Source organism: Ciona robusta, chromosome 1 (assembly GCF_009617815.1).
Source record: "Ciona robusta chromosome 1, ASM961781v2".
In the NCBI taxonomy this organism is placed as follows: domain Eukaryota; kingdom Metazoa; phylum Chordata; class Ascidiacea; order Phlebobranchia; family Cionidae; genus Ciona; species Ciona robusta.
The window spans coordinates 654,784-668,679 of NC_143235.1; the positions used below are offsets into that span (position 1 = coordinate 654,784).

Consider the following 13,896-nt stretch of genomic DNA (forward strand, 5'->3'; position numbering starts at 1 on the left):
ACGAAAATAGTTTTAATTCAAAGAGACCACAGGTTACAAAGCAGGGTAACGACCGATTTTTTATATTCTCACAAGGCGGCGTTAGTGTTTTGATAACAGCATAGTGACGCAGTTTGTCAATTTTATTTTACTTGTTCTGTCTTTCCTACTTCAATAAATCGTCGGCATTTTTAAATGGCAGAAGACAAACAAGGTAAAGTTTATATTATTGTAAATAAATAACATAAGTTTCGGTGCTAGTGAAGAATGGGTGCTAGTGAAGAGTCTTCCCCCTCACCGTATTTGCTAACCACTAACCCCTATAACCCCTAACCATTAACACCTAACCCCCTAACCTAGGGGTTAGTGGTTAGCAAAGGTGGGGGGGAAGATTCTTCACTAGCACCACCAACTCCTATAACTAATAACCCCTAACTACTAACCACTTACTCCTATAACTACTAATACCTAACTAACAACCTCTAACACTTTCCATTAGCCTAATAGCCTGTAAAACGTACTGGAAGATTCTTCACTAGTGCTTTTTGTTGGATGCACCAATCACACCTTTAATAGAAGGTGGTTGAACCTATTTATCCGTTGACTCATGGATAAACAAGTCAGCTGCACAATGCTTTAATATGCCATAAAACTTAAGGTTACAGGTTCAAGGCTTGTCTCTGCTACCATATTGGGCCCAGACACTTAGCATCTGTTCTCTCCAAATGTTCACTTATTGTTGTCCAAATTTCCATCCAAACATAAAACATATGCGAATAAAGTCAATGCCCCTCCATGCGAGGATAAATACATTACATTTCTAATCTTTTCTTGATTTAACCTTTAGAAGAAGATTATGGTGGATGTGAAGGAGCAGACTCGATGTACGTTCGTCTTGTTTCATCTGACGGCCACAAGTTTATTGTAAAGCGAGATTATGCACTGACCTCTGGAACTATCAAATCAATGTTGAGCGGCCCAGGACAGTTTGCAGAAAATGAAACAAACGAAGTGACTTTTAGAGAAATACCGTGAGTAGGAATTTGATTAGTGATAAAAGACAAAATTAGTCTTTTGATGAATGTAACTTGCTTTATTCTTGCGTGGCCATAAGCAGCGGTCTTTATAACACAAGTGTTTTGTTTCATACACCTCGTGCCCGATTAGGAGTTACCAATTATTACCAATACCATGCAATAAAATAGTTTCAGCGACCACGCTTTTTCGAACTAAATATGTTTTTAACAATGACTGGTTTTAGCCACTGTTGTTTTGTCGCCATATTGTCCTTTCTTTTAAATATTTTTAAATCTTCGTCTTCGCTAATGTAATTGAAACTACAAATAAAAGTGATTAACCTATTATCATATACATTTATAACTTTTTATTGATAACATTGATTTACTTATTGTCTCAAATATCTGTCACATTACTTTTCCCAAAGGTCCCATGTGCTTGCTAAGGTGTGCCAGTATTTCATCTACAAAGTCAGATACACTAACAGCTCAACTGAGATTCCAGAGTTTTGCATCACCCCTGAGATTGCCCTGGAGTTGCTGATGGCGGCAAATTTTCTAGACTGTTAACTAATGCTTCATAAATAATCAAATAAAATTGTTGTATTCTGGAGAAGCTCCAACCCCATGTAATGTTATTATATCGGTATCTATTGCTGTTCAATACACGTTAATATCTTTGTGCTTATGCTGTTATAAAATTGATCGCTTTTTCAACTTCAGTTTTAGTAAAAACGGACTTATTTTATTTTCACTTTATTTTTGTTGTATTGGTTCTAATTTTTCCAAAGAGCAGCCAGAATGAAAAAGGTTATGCATTAAATGCAAAGAAAAAGTACTGCGCAACCAAAATTAACAAAAGCAGGCAGAATTATACATTAGATGTAACCAAAGCAAAAGTAATGGGGGGGGGGGAGATCTGAATGCAGCTGTTCAGTATCTGGTGCCTAATGTTACTGGTACCAACATAATACTTGTGTGAAGTTTGTTAGAATGATTTTACATACACCTCTTGGCCACCAACTCAATGCATTTGCAACATAGTGACATATCACATCACATTCCTCCTTCAGCCAGTTAGATCATTAGCAGAATATCGTTGGTAGGAATAATGTGTGGCAGTCACTTTATTGCCACCAAACCATCGGTTGTTAAGAGCCATAACAGCTTTCTCACATTCAGCAGGGTTGGAAAACTCGACAAATATTTTAACGATAACTTCTGCGTTTTCTTCTTCGCCCTATGGGAGTAAAGTTTGAAACAAAATGAATGAATGTAACCTCTCGTGGCAGGGCAATGACAGTCATTATAACATAGTGTTCGGTTTCATGCACCCCGTGTCCGCTTACAAGTTACCACGTACGTAACTTATTTATCCTCACATGGCTGGGCAACGACAGTCGTTATAACACGGGTGTTCTGTTTCATGCACCCCGTGTCCGCTTACAAGTTACCACGTACGTAACTTGTTTATCCTCGCGTGGTGGGAAAACGACAGTCGTTATAACAGGTGTTCGGTTTCATACACCTCATGCCCGCTTATGAGCTACCACGTATGTAACTTTGTGGGAATTAATCAAGTTTAGCCATATTTAAGCAGGGCAGAAATCAGTCAACATTGTTTTACAAAATTATGTCTAACTATCACTGCCTCCCCTCCAATTATAAAAGTGCAGCGCCTAAGAGTCTCGAACCCATAAATAAACCCACAACTTGATGTGATTATAAACCTCTGAGTCCCACACCTGTTTTTCTTGATAAATCACGACCCGTTCCACGCTTCCGAACTTTCCACATTCCTCTGTTACTTCCGCTTCCAAATCTTCATCGAGGTCTTCCACCGTCACCATGTTTCGCATCACCATCACCTGGCTCTGTGTCAATCAACATGTTTAGAATGATTGTAACTTGGTTTGTCGTCGCACGGCAGGGCAACTACAGTCGTTATAACACAGGTGTTCTGTTTCATACACCTCCTGCCTGCTAACAAGTTACCACGTACGTAACTTATTTATCCTCACATGGCTGGGCAACGACAGTCGTTATAACACGGGTGTTCTGTTTCATACCCCTCGTGCCTGCTTACAAGTGTAGAACCTCACCCATATAGAATAGAATGTGCATATACAATGTTAGGGTAATGTGCCAACTCTGGTCTAAATCCCAGGTCCCATGGCGTGCCTCACTGTAGGACCTCACCCATATAGAATAGAATGTTCATATACAATGTTTGGGTAATGGGCCAACTCTGGTCTAAATCCCAGGCCCCATAACGTGCCTCACTGTAGGACCTCACCCGTATAGAATAGAATGTGCATATACAATGTTGGGGTAATGTGCCAACTCTGGTCTAAATCCCAGGCCCCATAACGTGCCTCACTGTAGGACCTCACCCGTATAGAATAGATTGTGCATATACAATGTTGGAGTAATGTGCCAACTCTGGTCTAAATCCCAGGTCCCATAAAGTGCCTCACTGTAGGACCTCACCCGTATAGAATAGAATGTGCATATACAATGTTGGGGTAATGGGCCAACTCTGGTCTAAATCCCAGGTTCCATGGCGTGCCTCACTGTAGAACCTCACCCACATAGAAAATAAGCTACAAATAGTAAGCACCAACCTCTTCCTTCCTCATTAACTTCTGCATAACGAGGTGACGTTGAGAACTTCCTGAAATATTCAAGCCTGCTTCTTGCTGACTAAGTGTCTGCGCACCAGTTGGTAGAAGATCTTTTCCATTAACCTGAGATTAGAGAAAAAATAAGCCAAAAATAGCAGGTGCATGCTACATGTTTTTTTTATAGTGACCAGGGTGATTATGGGGTCATATTTGGGTTTGACTATGTGTAACATTGTTGAGTTAAAACACATAAGTACAAATAATTTGGGTAAGATGGGATACCGTTAGCATATATGCCATATTTCCTGATGAGGTTTATGACAACCAACAACCCTCTTTTAAAGTCGTGAGGAAACGGTTATATAATTCTAGAAATATTCTTTGTTTACTACAAAATGACGATAAAAAGAGAATAAAAACATGTCCTATCTTACCCCAACCTGCTATAAGTGTAATATATTTTGTACGTCTCAACTTACCCCCACCTATAAGTGTGTTTTATATTGTTACATAGGTTTGGCTTTGATCAACAGCACTCAGAAAAGGGGAATGGAATTATGTCCCATCTTGCCCCAGCCTACTAGATATATAATTTATTGTTAAACGAATAAAACATTTCACCTGTGAGTTCAGTCGATTCATGTTGTTTTGTTGTTGTTGGAAAAAGTAGCTGGCGCCCCCCGCTGGGGTAACTCCTGTGAGGGGAGTGGTTAAAACAAAACATTGGGGTCAGGATGTTTGGGTCAAGGGTCATTGGCTGGGGTCAAATTCGGTAGGGGTGGTTTGAGGTGAAAGGTCATTGGGTCGGGTAGGGTGTTTAAGGGTTAAGGGTCATTTGGCAGAATGGCTAAAGGTCAAGGGTCATTTTGTAAATGGTTTGGGGTCAAGGGTCATTTGGTAGAATGGTTTGGGGTCAAGGGTCATTTGGTAGGGATGTTTTGGGGTCAAGGGTTCATGAAAGTGGTGAATAAGAGTCAAAAATTGTGTAAAATCATTATTTCACAGAATGATAATTTGATTTGGGTTCAGTTTTAGACTTTCAAGAGTAAATAGTGATTTGGTGTGACCGTGTGATTTATACCAAGGGCTGTAAAGGTATGTAGATAAGGGATAAAGAGAGAAGTAGAACCAGGAGTGTATGGGTAGGAATAAAGAGAGCAAGAAAGTTGCTTAAAGTGGTTTGTAGTGAAGTTGCGTCTTTAGTAAGGTGAGAGTAATTTGGGTGGGGTGGGTGGAGAAACAATTGAAAACAAAATGGGATAAAATGGTTAGATATAATATGATAAATTAAGTTTAAATTACAAAACACTACTCTGCATAAAGTAACATATCATACTGTACATATATAATATATGTAATAAAACTAGTTAGAATGACATTTTATTTTCATATTTCTTGTAAGTTTTACTTGTTTAAACATTTACTGACTCACTAGTACTAAAATGTGGGTTTAAAAGCAGTTGAAATAAGACCAGATGTTGTGATACCATGCATACCATCATAACAGAGCTTGTATATAAACACGAGTTACCATCATACATGTTTATACTGAATGCAGCAAATGTTGGTTAAGTTGGTACTAGGTGTCCTAACATACAAATAAATTAGGAACTTAAGTTATATTATACACAAAGTTACATACATGGCAACTCGTAATCGGACACGAGGTGTATGAAACAGAACACCCGTGTTATAACGACTGTCGTTGCCCCGCCATGCGAGGATAAATAAGTTACATACGTGGTAACTCGTAAGCGGGTACAGGGTGTATGAAACAGAACACCCATGTTATAACGACTGTCGTTGCCCCGCCCACGCGAAGATAAAGTAAGTTACATTTATTCAAACATTGAAATAACGGAATAACTACCTGTTACTACTCCTGGTTGATTGGCAGCAAATACAGCAGTTGGTTGTTTAAGTAACGCTGGTCCTTGGATGCCTGGGGGAATCAACATATATTATGTATATTAAACATTACTTGGTTTATATAGGGTGGTAATAGGGTCCTGTTACAATTTCATGGTTAATTTTTAACATTTATATAAATTTACTTTAAAAAAATTACCTTTTTTAATTTTTCTATAAAATATTACTTTTTTTAATGTTTCTATAAAATATTACTTATTTAGTGTTTAAATAAAATATTACTTTACATACAATATTACTTTAAAATAGCTGTTAATAAAGTTATACAGGTTGTTCATAAAGTTTGTTACAGTTTTAAAATTTGTTATTAAGTCAAGAACACATACGCCCACAGCCACAATGGTAGCAGCAACAAGCATTGAACCCGTTACCTCTGGGTTAGAGGCAGGTGCGCTAACCATTAATTTTTAAGGATTGTCCATGAAATGTAAACACAGCTCTTTCTGACAAAAAATCGGATCAAAAAAATATTTTAAAAAAATATATATAATAACTAAAAAAAAGTTTTTTCAAAAATAAAAACTGCCCAAAATAACTTCCTAATTGAGCCCATGTAAAGTAAACACGTTTATAACTAGAACGAAATAGGCCTCCAAAAAAAATAAAACAATTTAAAAAGTTAAAAAAATAAAGTTCAGGCAAAGAATCAAGGAGAAGTAAAACTTCCTAATCGAGCCCACGTTAAGTAAACGCATTTCGACATTTTTACCTGAAACTAAACCCGCGGCTGCTTTCCTTGCTGCAAGTAGCGGGTTTGCAGCTTCTTGAGCCATTATCTTAGAAGTGGCTGCAGCAGCAGCTAATGCAGCCGCTGGTGGCAAAGTGGAATTACCTGCCCCGGGTGCTGAAAGCTGAATTGCAAATAATTCAATTCTTTGTGTGAATAATTTATGGACAATTCGATACAGTAGGCATGGAAATGAACCACTGAATGGTGGTTGTGAAATACTAAGTACGCATCTTGCATTACAAATATTTGTATTACATGTTATCTTTACAGGTTTAATATTATAGTAGTTCTATTATCCGGTCCAATTTGGTAGTAATCAAAAACTTTCAAAGAGTTATAAAACCATATCCTTACGACTCCTAAAGATTGTTGTTAATTGTTTAAAACATGATCAGAATATTTTGCTATTAAGTGTCAAAGGATGTCCCATCTTCACCCACCCTACTATACATATTTTTATTATTCAACTTCAAATTTAAACAGACTGACCAGACCAGCATACAAAACGGCCTAAATGCTGATTGTGTGAAATACTAAAAGGCTTACCTAATATCAACAAAAAATTGTATATAGAGAGAAATAATCAAATCTGATTTACCGGTATCACAAAAGTTTTAAACAATGTTTTTCAACTTTTTAGGTCCCATTTGAGCATTTTTATCAACACACAAATTTTGAATTTTCGTTGGTATGCCCCTTTAGTATTGATCTTGTATATACATGTAGCATTGTAGCCTATTACATATTATCCGCACATGTGTTACAATTACATATAGTAGGGTGGGGGAATATGGGACACCTTTAGCACCTAATATCCAAATATCTTGATCGTGTTTTAAACAATTAACAATGGTCTATGGGAGTTGTGGAGTTTTTAATTTTTTTTGTTTTCTACGAAATGGGGCGAGAACCTTACTATGTATTAAAATAATCACATAATATTATTCAATTCAAATATAAAACAGACTGCCCTAGCATAACTTATAGAACAATCAAAGCACATTTTACGCATTAAACTTTTTCCACAAACATTTTTGTACAACATATGTTTAAGCGAACCCACCAAGTCAAAGTGTGTATTTGGTGGAGTGATGGCTTGCCCAACTCTAAGGTATTGTCCTCCTAGATCAAACATATTCATGCTTGCAACCGCATCTTGGCACGACTGTTTCAACTCATACTCTGTCAAATTGAAAGGAAAAATATTAGGAGTTTGAGTTCAAAGCTTGACGCTGCTACCATTGTGGGCGTATTGTGTCCTTGGGCAAGACACTTAACGGCAATTGCTTCAACCCAGTGGTCACTAATGGGTTGTCTGAATTGTCAGTCACACATAAAAAATAATCACCCACAAAGTAACATACGTGGTAACTCGTAAGCTGGCCCGAGGTGTATGAACACTCGTAGACTGTCGTTTTCCAGCGACGCGAGAATAAAATATGTTACCCATTCATTCATTCAGATTTATAGAAAGTTGAAAATAAAAATCTAAAGACAATTTAATGTTTTGGGAAACTTAAAGATGTTAATGTGATAAACCAAATCTTGTCACGACTGTTTTAACCTTTACTTTGGTCAAATTAAAAATAGAAAAAAACAAAAAAAAGAAGTAAATAAAGAGATTCAAAAACTCATAGGGAATGAGAAATAATGTGAAAATTTAAAGGAAATTTTTGTTTTTATTCAAATTTGTAGGTGTAAATGTGACAAGCCAAATATTTTAGAGAGAGTAACATAAAATTTAAATTTAAGGGCGAAAATTCAGTAGCATTTCAATAGCACAACATAGGCGAACAAAAACTACATTTACTGATAAAATATTAATACGCATTTCGCAAATCCCAGACACCTTATGTCTGTTGGTAAGTGAATAATGTTACTTATTTATATTCGCTAGCGAGAAACATCAGTTGTTAAAGCAAGAGTTTCTTAATTCATAAAACCCGTTATGACTACTAAGTTGAAACGAATGAATGAATGAATGAATGAATGTAACTTACTTTATCCTCGCGTGGCCGGAAAACGACAGTCGTTATAACACTGGTTTAACACCTCGTGCCAGCTTACGAGTTACCATATATGTTACTTTGTGGGTAATTATTTTTCTGTATGGCTGATAATTTAGACAACCCATTAGTGACCACTGGGTTGGAGCAATAGCCGTTAAGTGTCTTGCCCAAGTAACATACGCCCACAATGGTAGCAGCGTCGAGCCTTGAACCCATTACCTCTGGGTTACATGCAGGCGCGCTAACCACTATACCACGGCGCCGGACGAATTGCCATTAAGTGTCTTGACCAACACAACATTAGCCCACAATGGTAGCAGCGTTGGACTTAGAAGACATAATTATAGTCATAGTTAACGCTATAGCTCAAACATAGCGCGTAAATTTTGAAAAGTGAAAATTGACTAAAAATCATTTCAAGTCACACCAAATAACAAGACCTCTGCTCCAATGTATGTAATATTAGATTTAAACTCTGGCACACAAACTCAGCTTATATAGGAACACAAAATCACTCAAGCATAACATTGTACATAGAGATTGGAAAAACATTAATGACAAAATAAAAAACTTGTAAGATATTAATTGATTATGCATTTATACTGGGAAATTTCGAGTGCTTTTGTTTTATTTTTGGGGTGTATAAGCATACCTTGCATACCCATGTTAGGTGCCTATTAGCTCAAACTATTTACCAATAAAAGCATATCCCCTGTGTCTCCTAGTCACGAAATCCCTGTCCATCTGGCACGAAAGGATTTTCCCAAACGCTTGGAACACCGAACGTAAATCACTTTCTTCTAAGTCAGGATGAATAGATGCGACATATATTCTGGGAAATAAAACATTAAGAATAAAAACATTATTAGATTGGGATAACTTCTGTTAAGTGTCTTGCCCTAAGACGCATTGGCAAGTTGGCAAGCGCAGAAAAGGGGCGTTGTGGGGGCTGCGACCCCTTAAAAGATAGAAAATAAAACAATTTGTAAATTCAACCCCCCCTCTGGCCCCTGCCTATATTTTCTGATGCACCACTGCATATTGGAATTTGCACCAAGAATCGATGCAACATATATTCTGGGATTTAAACATTAAAATTATAATTTTGCTGGGTGTCTTGCCCTAGCTCGCATCGGTATCAGCATCAAGCACTAAACCCGGTACCTTTAGCTTACCATGCAAGCACCTTACCATTGAGCCATGGCATTGGACTTGACGTATACAGGGTGTTGTGAACTTACACTGTTTTTATTAACAGACATGTTTCGGTATAGAATCCAGGAGATAATTTTTTTTTTCTCGCAACCCTTTTAAAATTTTTTTTTTCTGTTTTGAAACCCCTCCACTTCCTTTTTTTAGATTAAAACCCTCATTATTTTTTTGGCTGCAGCAAACCACGTTGGCATTAAGCACTGAACCCGGTACCTTTTGGTTACAATGCAAGCACCTTACCATTGAGCCATGGCACCAGACTTGAAATATACACCGTGTTTAGAAATTCACGTTGCACTTACATATTTATTAACAGACACGTTTCAGTATAGAATCCAGGGGGTAAATATGAATGACAATTATAAATGATGTTGAAAGTGACCCCCGTTAGCATCAATACAGACTTGAACCCTTTCTATTTGTTTATAAACACAAAGCAGTGACTTTCCCAACACCCTGTATTACTATATCCCACATATAACGGTAGTCATAACAGCTCTGTATTTGTGGTGTGGTATATTTTATATATTTTGCTTTTAAACACCATCAATGGAATATGATAAAATTCATTCAAGGGTGTTGGGGTAATGGGCCAACTCTGGCCTAAATCCCAGGTCCTCATGGACCTCACCCATACAGAATAGAATAGAACGATAAAAATCATAAGAAAAAGTCCTAACAACTGACCTGTTATAATTATTTGATTCACTTGCAAGTTGATCAATTATGGGCTGAGCTTGCCCAATATTGCTTGGCCTGCCAACTTTTATTGTTCGACCTGTGTTAAGAAAATATAAACAATCTTTTAACGGATCATCTGGTGTGAAAACGTAGTGAATTTCAGATGTTTCATCTGCCATTCGGGAAGACTTCATGCATGTTATATCGTAAGCAATATAATATATATATGCAGGAATTTATAGGTGTGTGAGTGCTACTATGTTGCAATGATGTTTTAACGGCTCATCTGGTGTGAAAAACGTAGTGAATTTCCGACGTTTCATCTTTAGACTTAATGAGGAAATACAACGCAACAATTTAAGAAACCGAAATCATCAAAGAAAACTTAAATAAAACTGTTTTAGTTTATCTTTCAGTACAAAATGTACAACATTTTTAAATCAAAGCAAAAATATTGAGATTTTTACTGGTTTTCACTTGAAAATTAAAATATATATATATATAACTAAAATATAAACAATGGACTGTATACAGTAGGGTGGAGAAAGATGGGACATCTTTTATCTCTATTTTCTCGTCCCATTTAGTAGTAAACAAAGAACATTCAAATAATTATAAAACCACATCCTCATGACTCCCATAGACTGTTGTTAGTTGTTTTAAACACGATCAGGATATTTGAATATTATGTGCTGAAGGTGTCCCATCTTCCTCCACCCTACTATATTTCAAATTAAAGCAAAACTGATCTAACATTCGATTTTTACGGATTTGCTCATAAAAATGGAAACATAACGCCGTATGTACTGAACATGAAAAACATTTTAGTTATCCACTCACCACCAAGCTGGGCGATCATCATTTGCTCAGCAGCCAAATGTGCGGCTTCAGGTATTTCGTAATCAATGAAACAATACCCCTTGAAGAAAAGAAATACCATGTCAAAAGTAATCACATATTCACATAGTATACATTTTTGATGTTATTTCCAAAATACATTTTTGATGTTATTTCTTTAAAGTTACATTGGTGAGGTAGAATACGGTTTCCTAGAAAACCTTATTTTGTAAATGTTATTCAATGTGTTACACGACTGTTGTTTTCCGGCCACGTGAAGATAAGGTAAGTTACATTCATTTATCAATAAATGGGAAAGTTAGTTTAAACCAATATAGACAAGTAATTTACTTTGTCTGAATTTGTAAAACTTATTCCTTATCAATTGGCATTAAGTTATAATGTCAAAATAAAATAGGAAACTTAAACAAAATCACTTAGAATTAGATATGCAGAGACAAAATCCACGAGTAATTGTGCATGCAGTGATGTAGATTGTAGACAAGCAAATCACCTTGTGTTTTCCAGTAATTGGATCAAATGACATATCCATGCTTTTAATTGGTCCAAAAGGTGTGAATGCTTCTTGAACCATACTTTGTGCAATATCATAATATATAGAACCAACATACACTCTGCACATAATGGCTAATGCTCTTTGCTTTTGCGCTGCCCCCTGGGAGTTAAAAAATGATTCAATTTCCAAAGGCCCAAAGTGAGATAAATTTAGAAACTCCTAAACACTAGCCAGTGTTGCGCAGCAGAATTCCATGAAATTTACTTCGCATCACTGCAGAAAATATTGCTTTGGGGGCTCAATCTACCTCTGCAATTTGTTGCGTGCCTAATTTTAATGCAAAACTGTTCCCAAGAGCATTCAATATACATTCGCTTAATAACTTAGATACGTGTCAATCAGTAAGTATTGCAGAAAGTCTCTGCCATAGTTTTGAATAACACAGGGAAATATATTAATGCCGTGGGAAATTCATTCACTGCAACAGCGGTTTTTAATTATTTAAAAAAATAATACAAATATTTGATTTTATTCTATTTTGTTCTATACTATAATATGAGTGAGGTCCCACAACAAGGCAGGCCTAACATTTGCACAGCACTTGTGTAATGGCTTTGTAAAGTGCCGCAACAGAATAGAGGGTGTCTAAATTGAAAGTGACTTTTAATCTAATTTGGAACAAATTGTAATCGTATTTTGGTTCAATGTATTGATTGGCTGAAATGACATTAGGGTAAAATTAAAGGCCTCGTGACATAAGCCTTGTAATACTGGAAAGAGAGAATTTTTCTAAAGGTCTTTATTTCAAAAATATGGAAAGAGGTTTTACACTGTGGCACGTTATGGAACATAGAAGTTGCATGACATAAGAACCATATGTTTCTAGTCATCTAGTGCTTTTGGCATTGGGAGTTTTTTATTATTATATTCTGTATGGGTGAGGTCCTTGTCAGGGACCTGGGATTTAGGCCAGATCGGACTGATTACCCCAACACCCGGAAAGCACATTTAAGTCCTGCGTGCGACTGGTGCCGTGCCCCCACACTACAGTCAGACCCGTATTTTCCCACCAATTTTTATACCCAGTGATTACGAGTACACTTTTTTTGGCATTAGATACACTAATACAGATATCTGACGTGAAGAAATTTGAAACTAGTAACAGTAAAACCAATTGTTTTCACTACTTTTAGGTTTATCATTTAGCTTTTGCATTGCTATCTTTGACCACTAGAAATTTAAAAATAGTTTTGGCAAATCGTATTTTTATTACCACCTTCAAGTTTTGCAGTGCAATCTTTCGTTAAGACTTAACAAGGGCGTTAGAGTGGTTAGTAGGGATGTGGTGAGGTCGTAAAAGCTTGGGTTCGCCAGCTGAGCGCCAAGCGTTTCACAAACGGGGCGCCGAGCGTTTCAGCCGAGCACCAAGCGTCAAAAAAGGAGATGCTCGGGCATGAGCTTTTGAGTTCGGGCTCGGCACATCTCTAGTGGTTAGCATGGCTGGATCTACCACACAGGGACCGGGTTCAAGGCCTGATGCTGCTACTATTTTGGGTGTATATTGCAATTGCTCCAACTCAGTAGTCACTAATGGGTTTCCAATTTGTCACCCATACATAAAAACAATCGCCCACAAAGTTACATACGTGGTAACTCCTATGCAGGCACGAGGTGTATGAAACAGAACACCCATGTTAAAAGGACTGCTGCTACTCTGCCATGCGAGGATAAATAAATTACATTAAAGTAAAATATCTATAAATACCTGCATGCTTGTCATCTGTTGTTGTTGGTGCTGAATTGTTTGTTTTAATAAAACATCCTGAATACTTTGTTCCATTGCATATTTTTTAGCCTGAAAATCATACTTTATTACTTTTTGCCGTAGAACAATAATAAAAACAAGTTACCCGCTCCAAAGCTGCACGTTGGCTCGTAGTTAATGGGGGTAACGTTTGGGGTATCATCTGTGCCAACAGTGGGTTCATGATTTTGCTAATTTGTTTTAGCTCTACAGAAAAAGTGTGTCCTGTTTCGGTCAGAAAACAACATAATTTCATAAACACGGTATTAGAATAACGTTAGTTTGCCTCTAATTTAAACACCTGAAGCTATACAAAGTTATATTAATCCGCGTTCTCGTGCGGACCAGAGTCCGTATATAAACATGTTTATATACGGACTCTGGTGCGGACTGTTGTTGTTTTTGTGAGCATTGCAGTTGCCACTGCCGTTTATATAGTGATCTGTGCTGCCACCTTGCGGTTAGCGTTTCTGAACTTGGCGACATGTACATATATATATATATATATAGTAGGGTGGGGGAAGATGGGACACCTTTTCAATCTATTTTCTCCTGCAA

The 13,896-nt window shown here is 37.0% G+C and overlaps 2 protein-coding genes across 2 annotated transcripts; one reads left to right on the forward strand and one right to left on the reverse strand.

Moving 5' to 3' along the window:
* The first annotated feature begins 37 nt into the window (after positions 1 to 37).
* Positions 38 to 1,754, forward strand: LOC149741095 (elongin-C-like). Its single transcript, XM_089891313.1, has 3 exons — positions 38 to 193; positions 827 to 1,010; positions 1,424 to 1,754. The coding sequence occupies exons 1-3, from the start codon at positions 175 to 177 to the stop codon at positions 1,563 to 1,565; spliced, it is 345 nt and encodes a 114-aa protein (XP_089747439.1). The 5' UTR covers positions 38 to 174; the 3' UTR covers positions 1,566 to 1,754.
* On the reverse strand, positions 1,736 to 13,670 carry LOC149741096 (poly(U)-binding-splicing factor PUF60-like). Its single transcript, XM_089891303.1, has 13 exons — positions 13,445 to 13,670; positions 13,300 to 13,389; positions 11,532 to 11,693; positions 11,021 to 11,099; positions 10,187 to 10,277; positions 8,983 to 9,119; positions 7,342 to 7,460; positions 6,258 to 6,399; positions 5,490 to 5,561; positions 4,241 to 4,314; positions 3,620 to 3,742; positions 2,741 to 2,869; positions 1,736 to 2,235 (listed from the first exon to the last, which is right to left on the reverse strand). Exons 1-13 carry the CDS (start codon positions 13,592 to 13,594, stop codon positions 2,065 to 2,067), a joined length of 1,539 nt encoding a protein of 512 aa, XP_089747429.1. The 5' UTR covers positions 13,595 to 13,670; the 3' UTR covers positions 1,736 to 2,064.
* Positions 13,671 to 13,896: the final 226 nt, after the last annotated feature.

Bases quoted from the DNA above. Each gene is read 5' to 3' on its own strand.
- LOC149741095 (XM_089891313.1), top strand. The intron at 1,011-1,423 runs GTGAGTAGGAAT...CTTTTCCCAAAG, and splicing joins GTGACTTTTAGAGAAATACC to GTCCCATGTGCTTGCTAAGG.
- LOC149741096 (XM_089891303.1), bottom strand. From the start codon at position 13,594: ATGAAATTATGTTGTTTTCTGACCGAAACAGGACACACTTTTTCTGTA. The intron at 6,400-7,341 runs GTGGGTTCGCTT...TTTGCAATTCAG, and splicing joins CAAATACACACTTTGACTTG to CTTTCAGCACCCGGGGCAGG. The intron at 4,315-5,489 runs GTAGTTATTCCG...CTCCCCTCACAG, and splicing joins TCAACCAGGAGTAGTAACAG to GAGTTACCCCAGCGGGGGGC.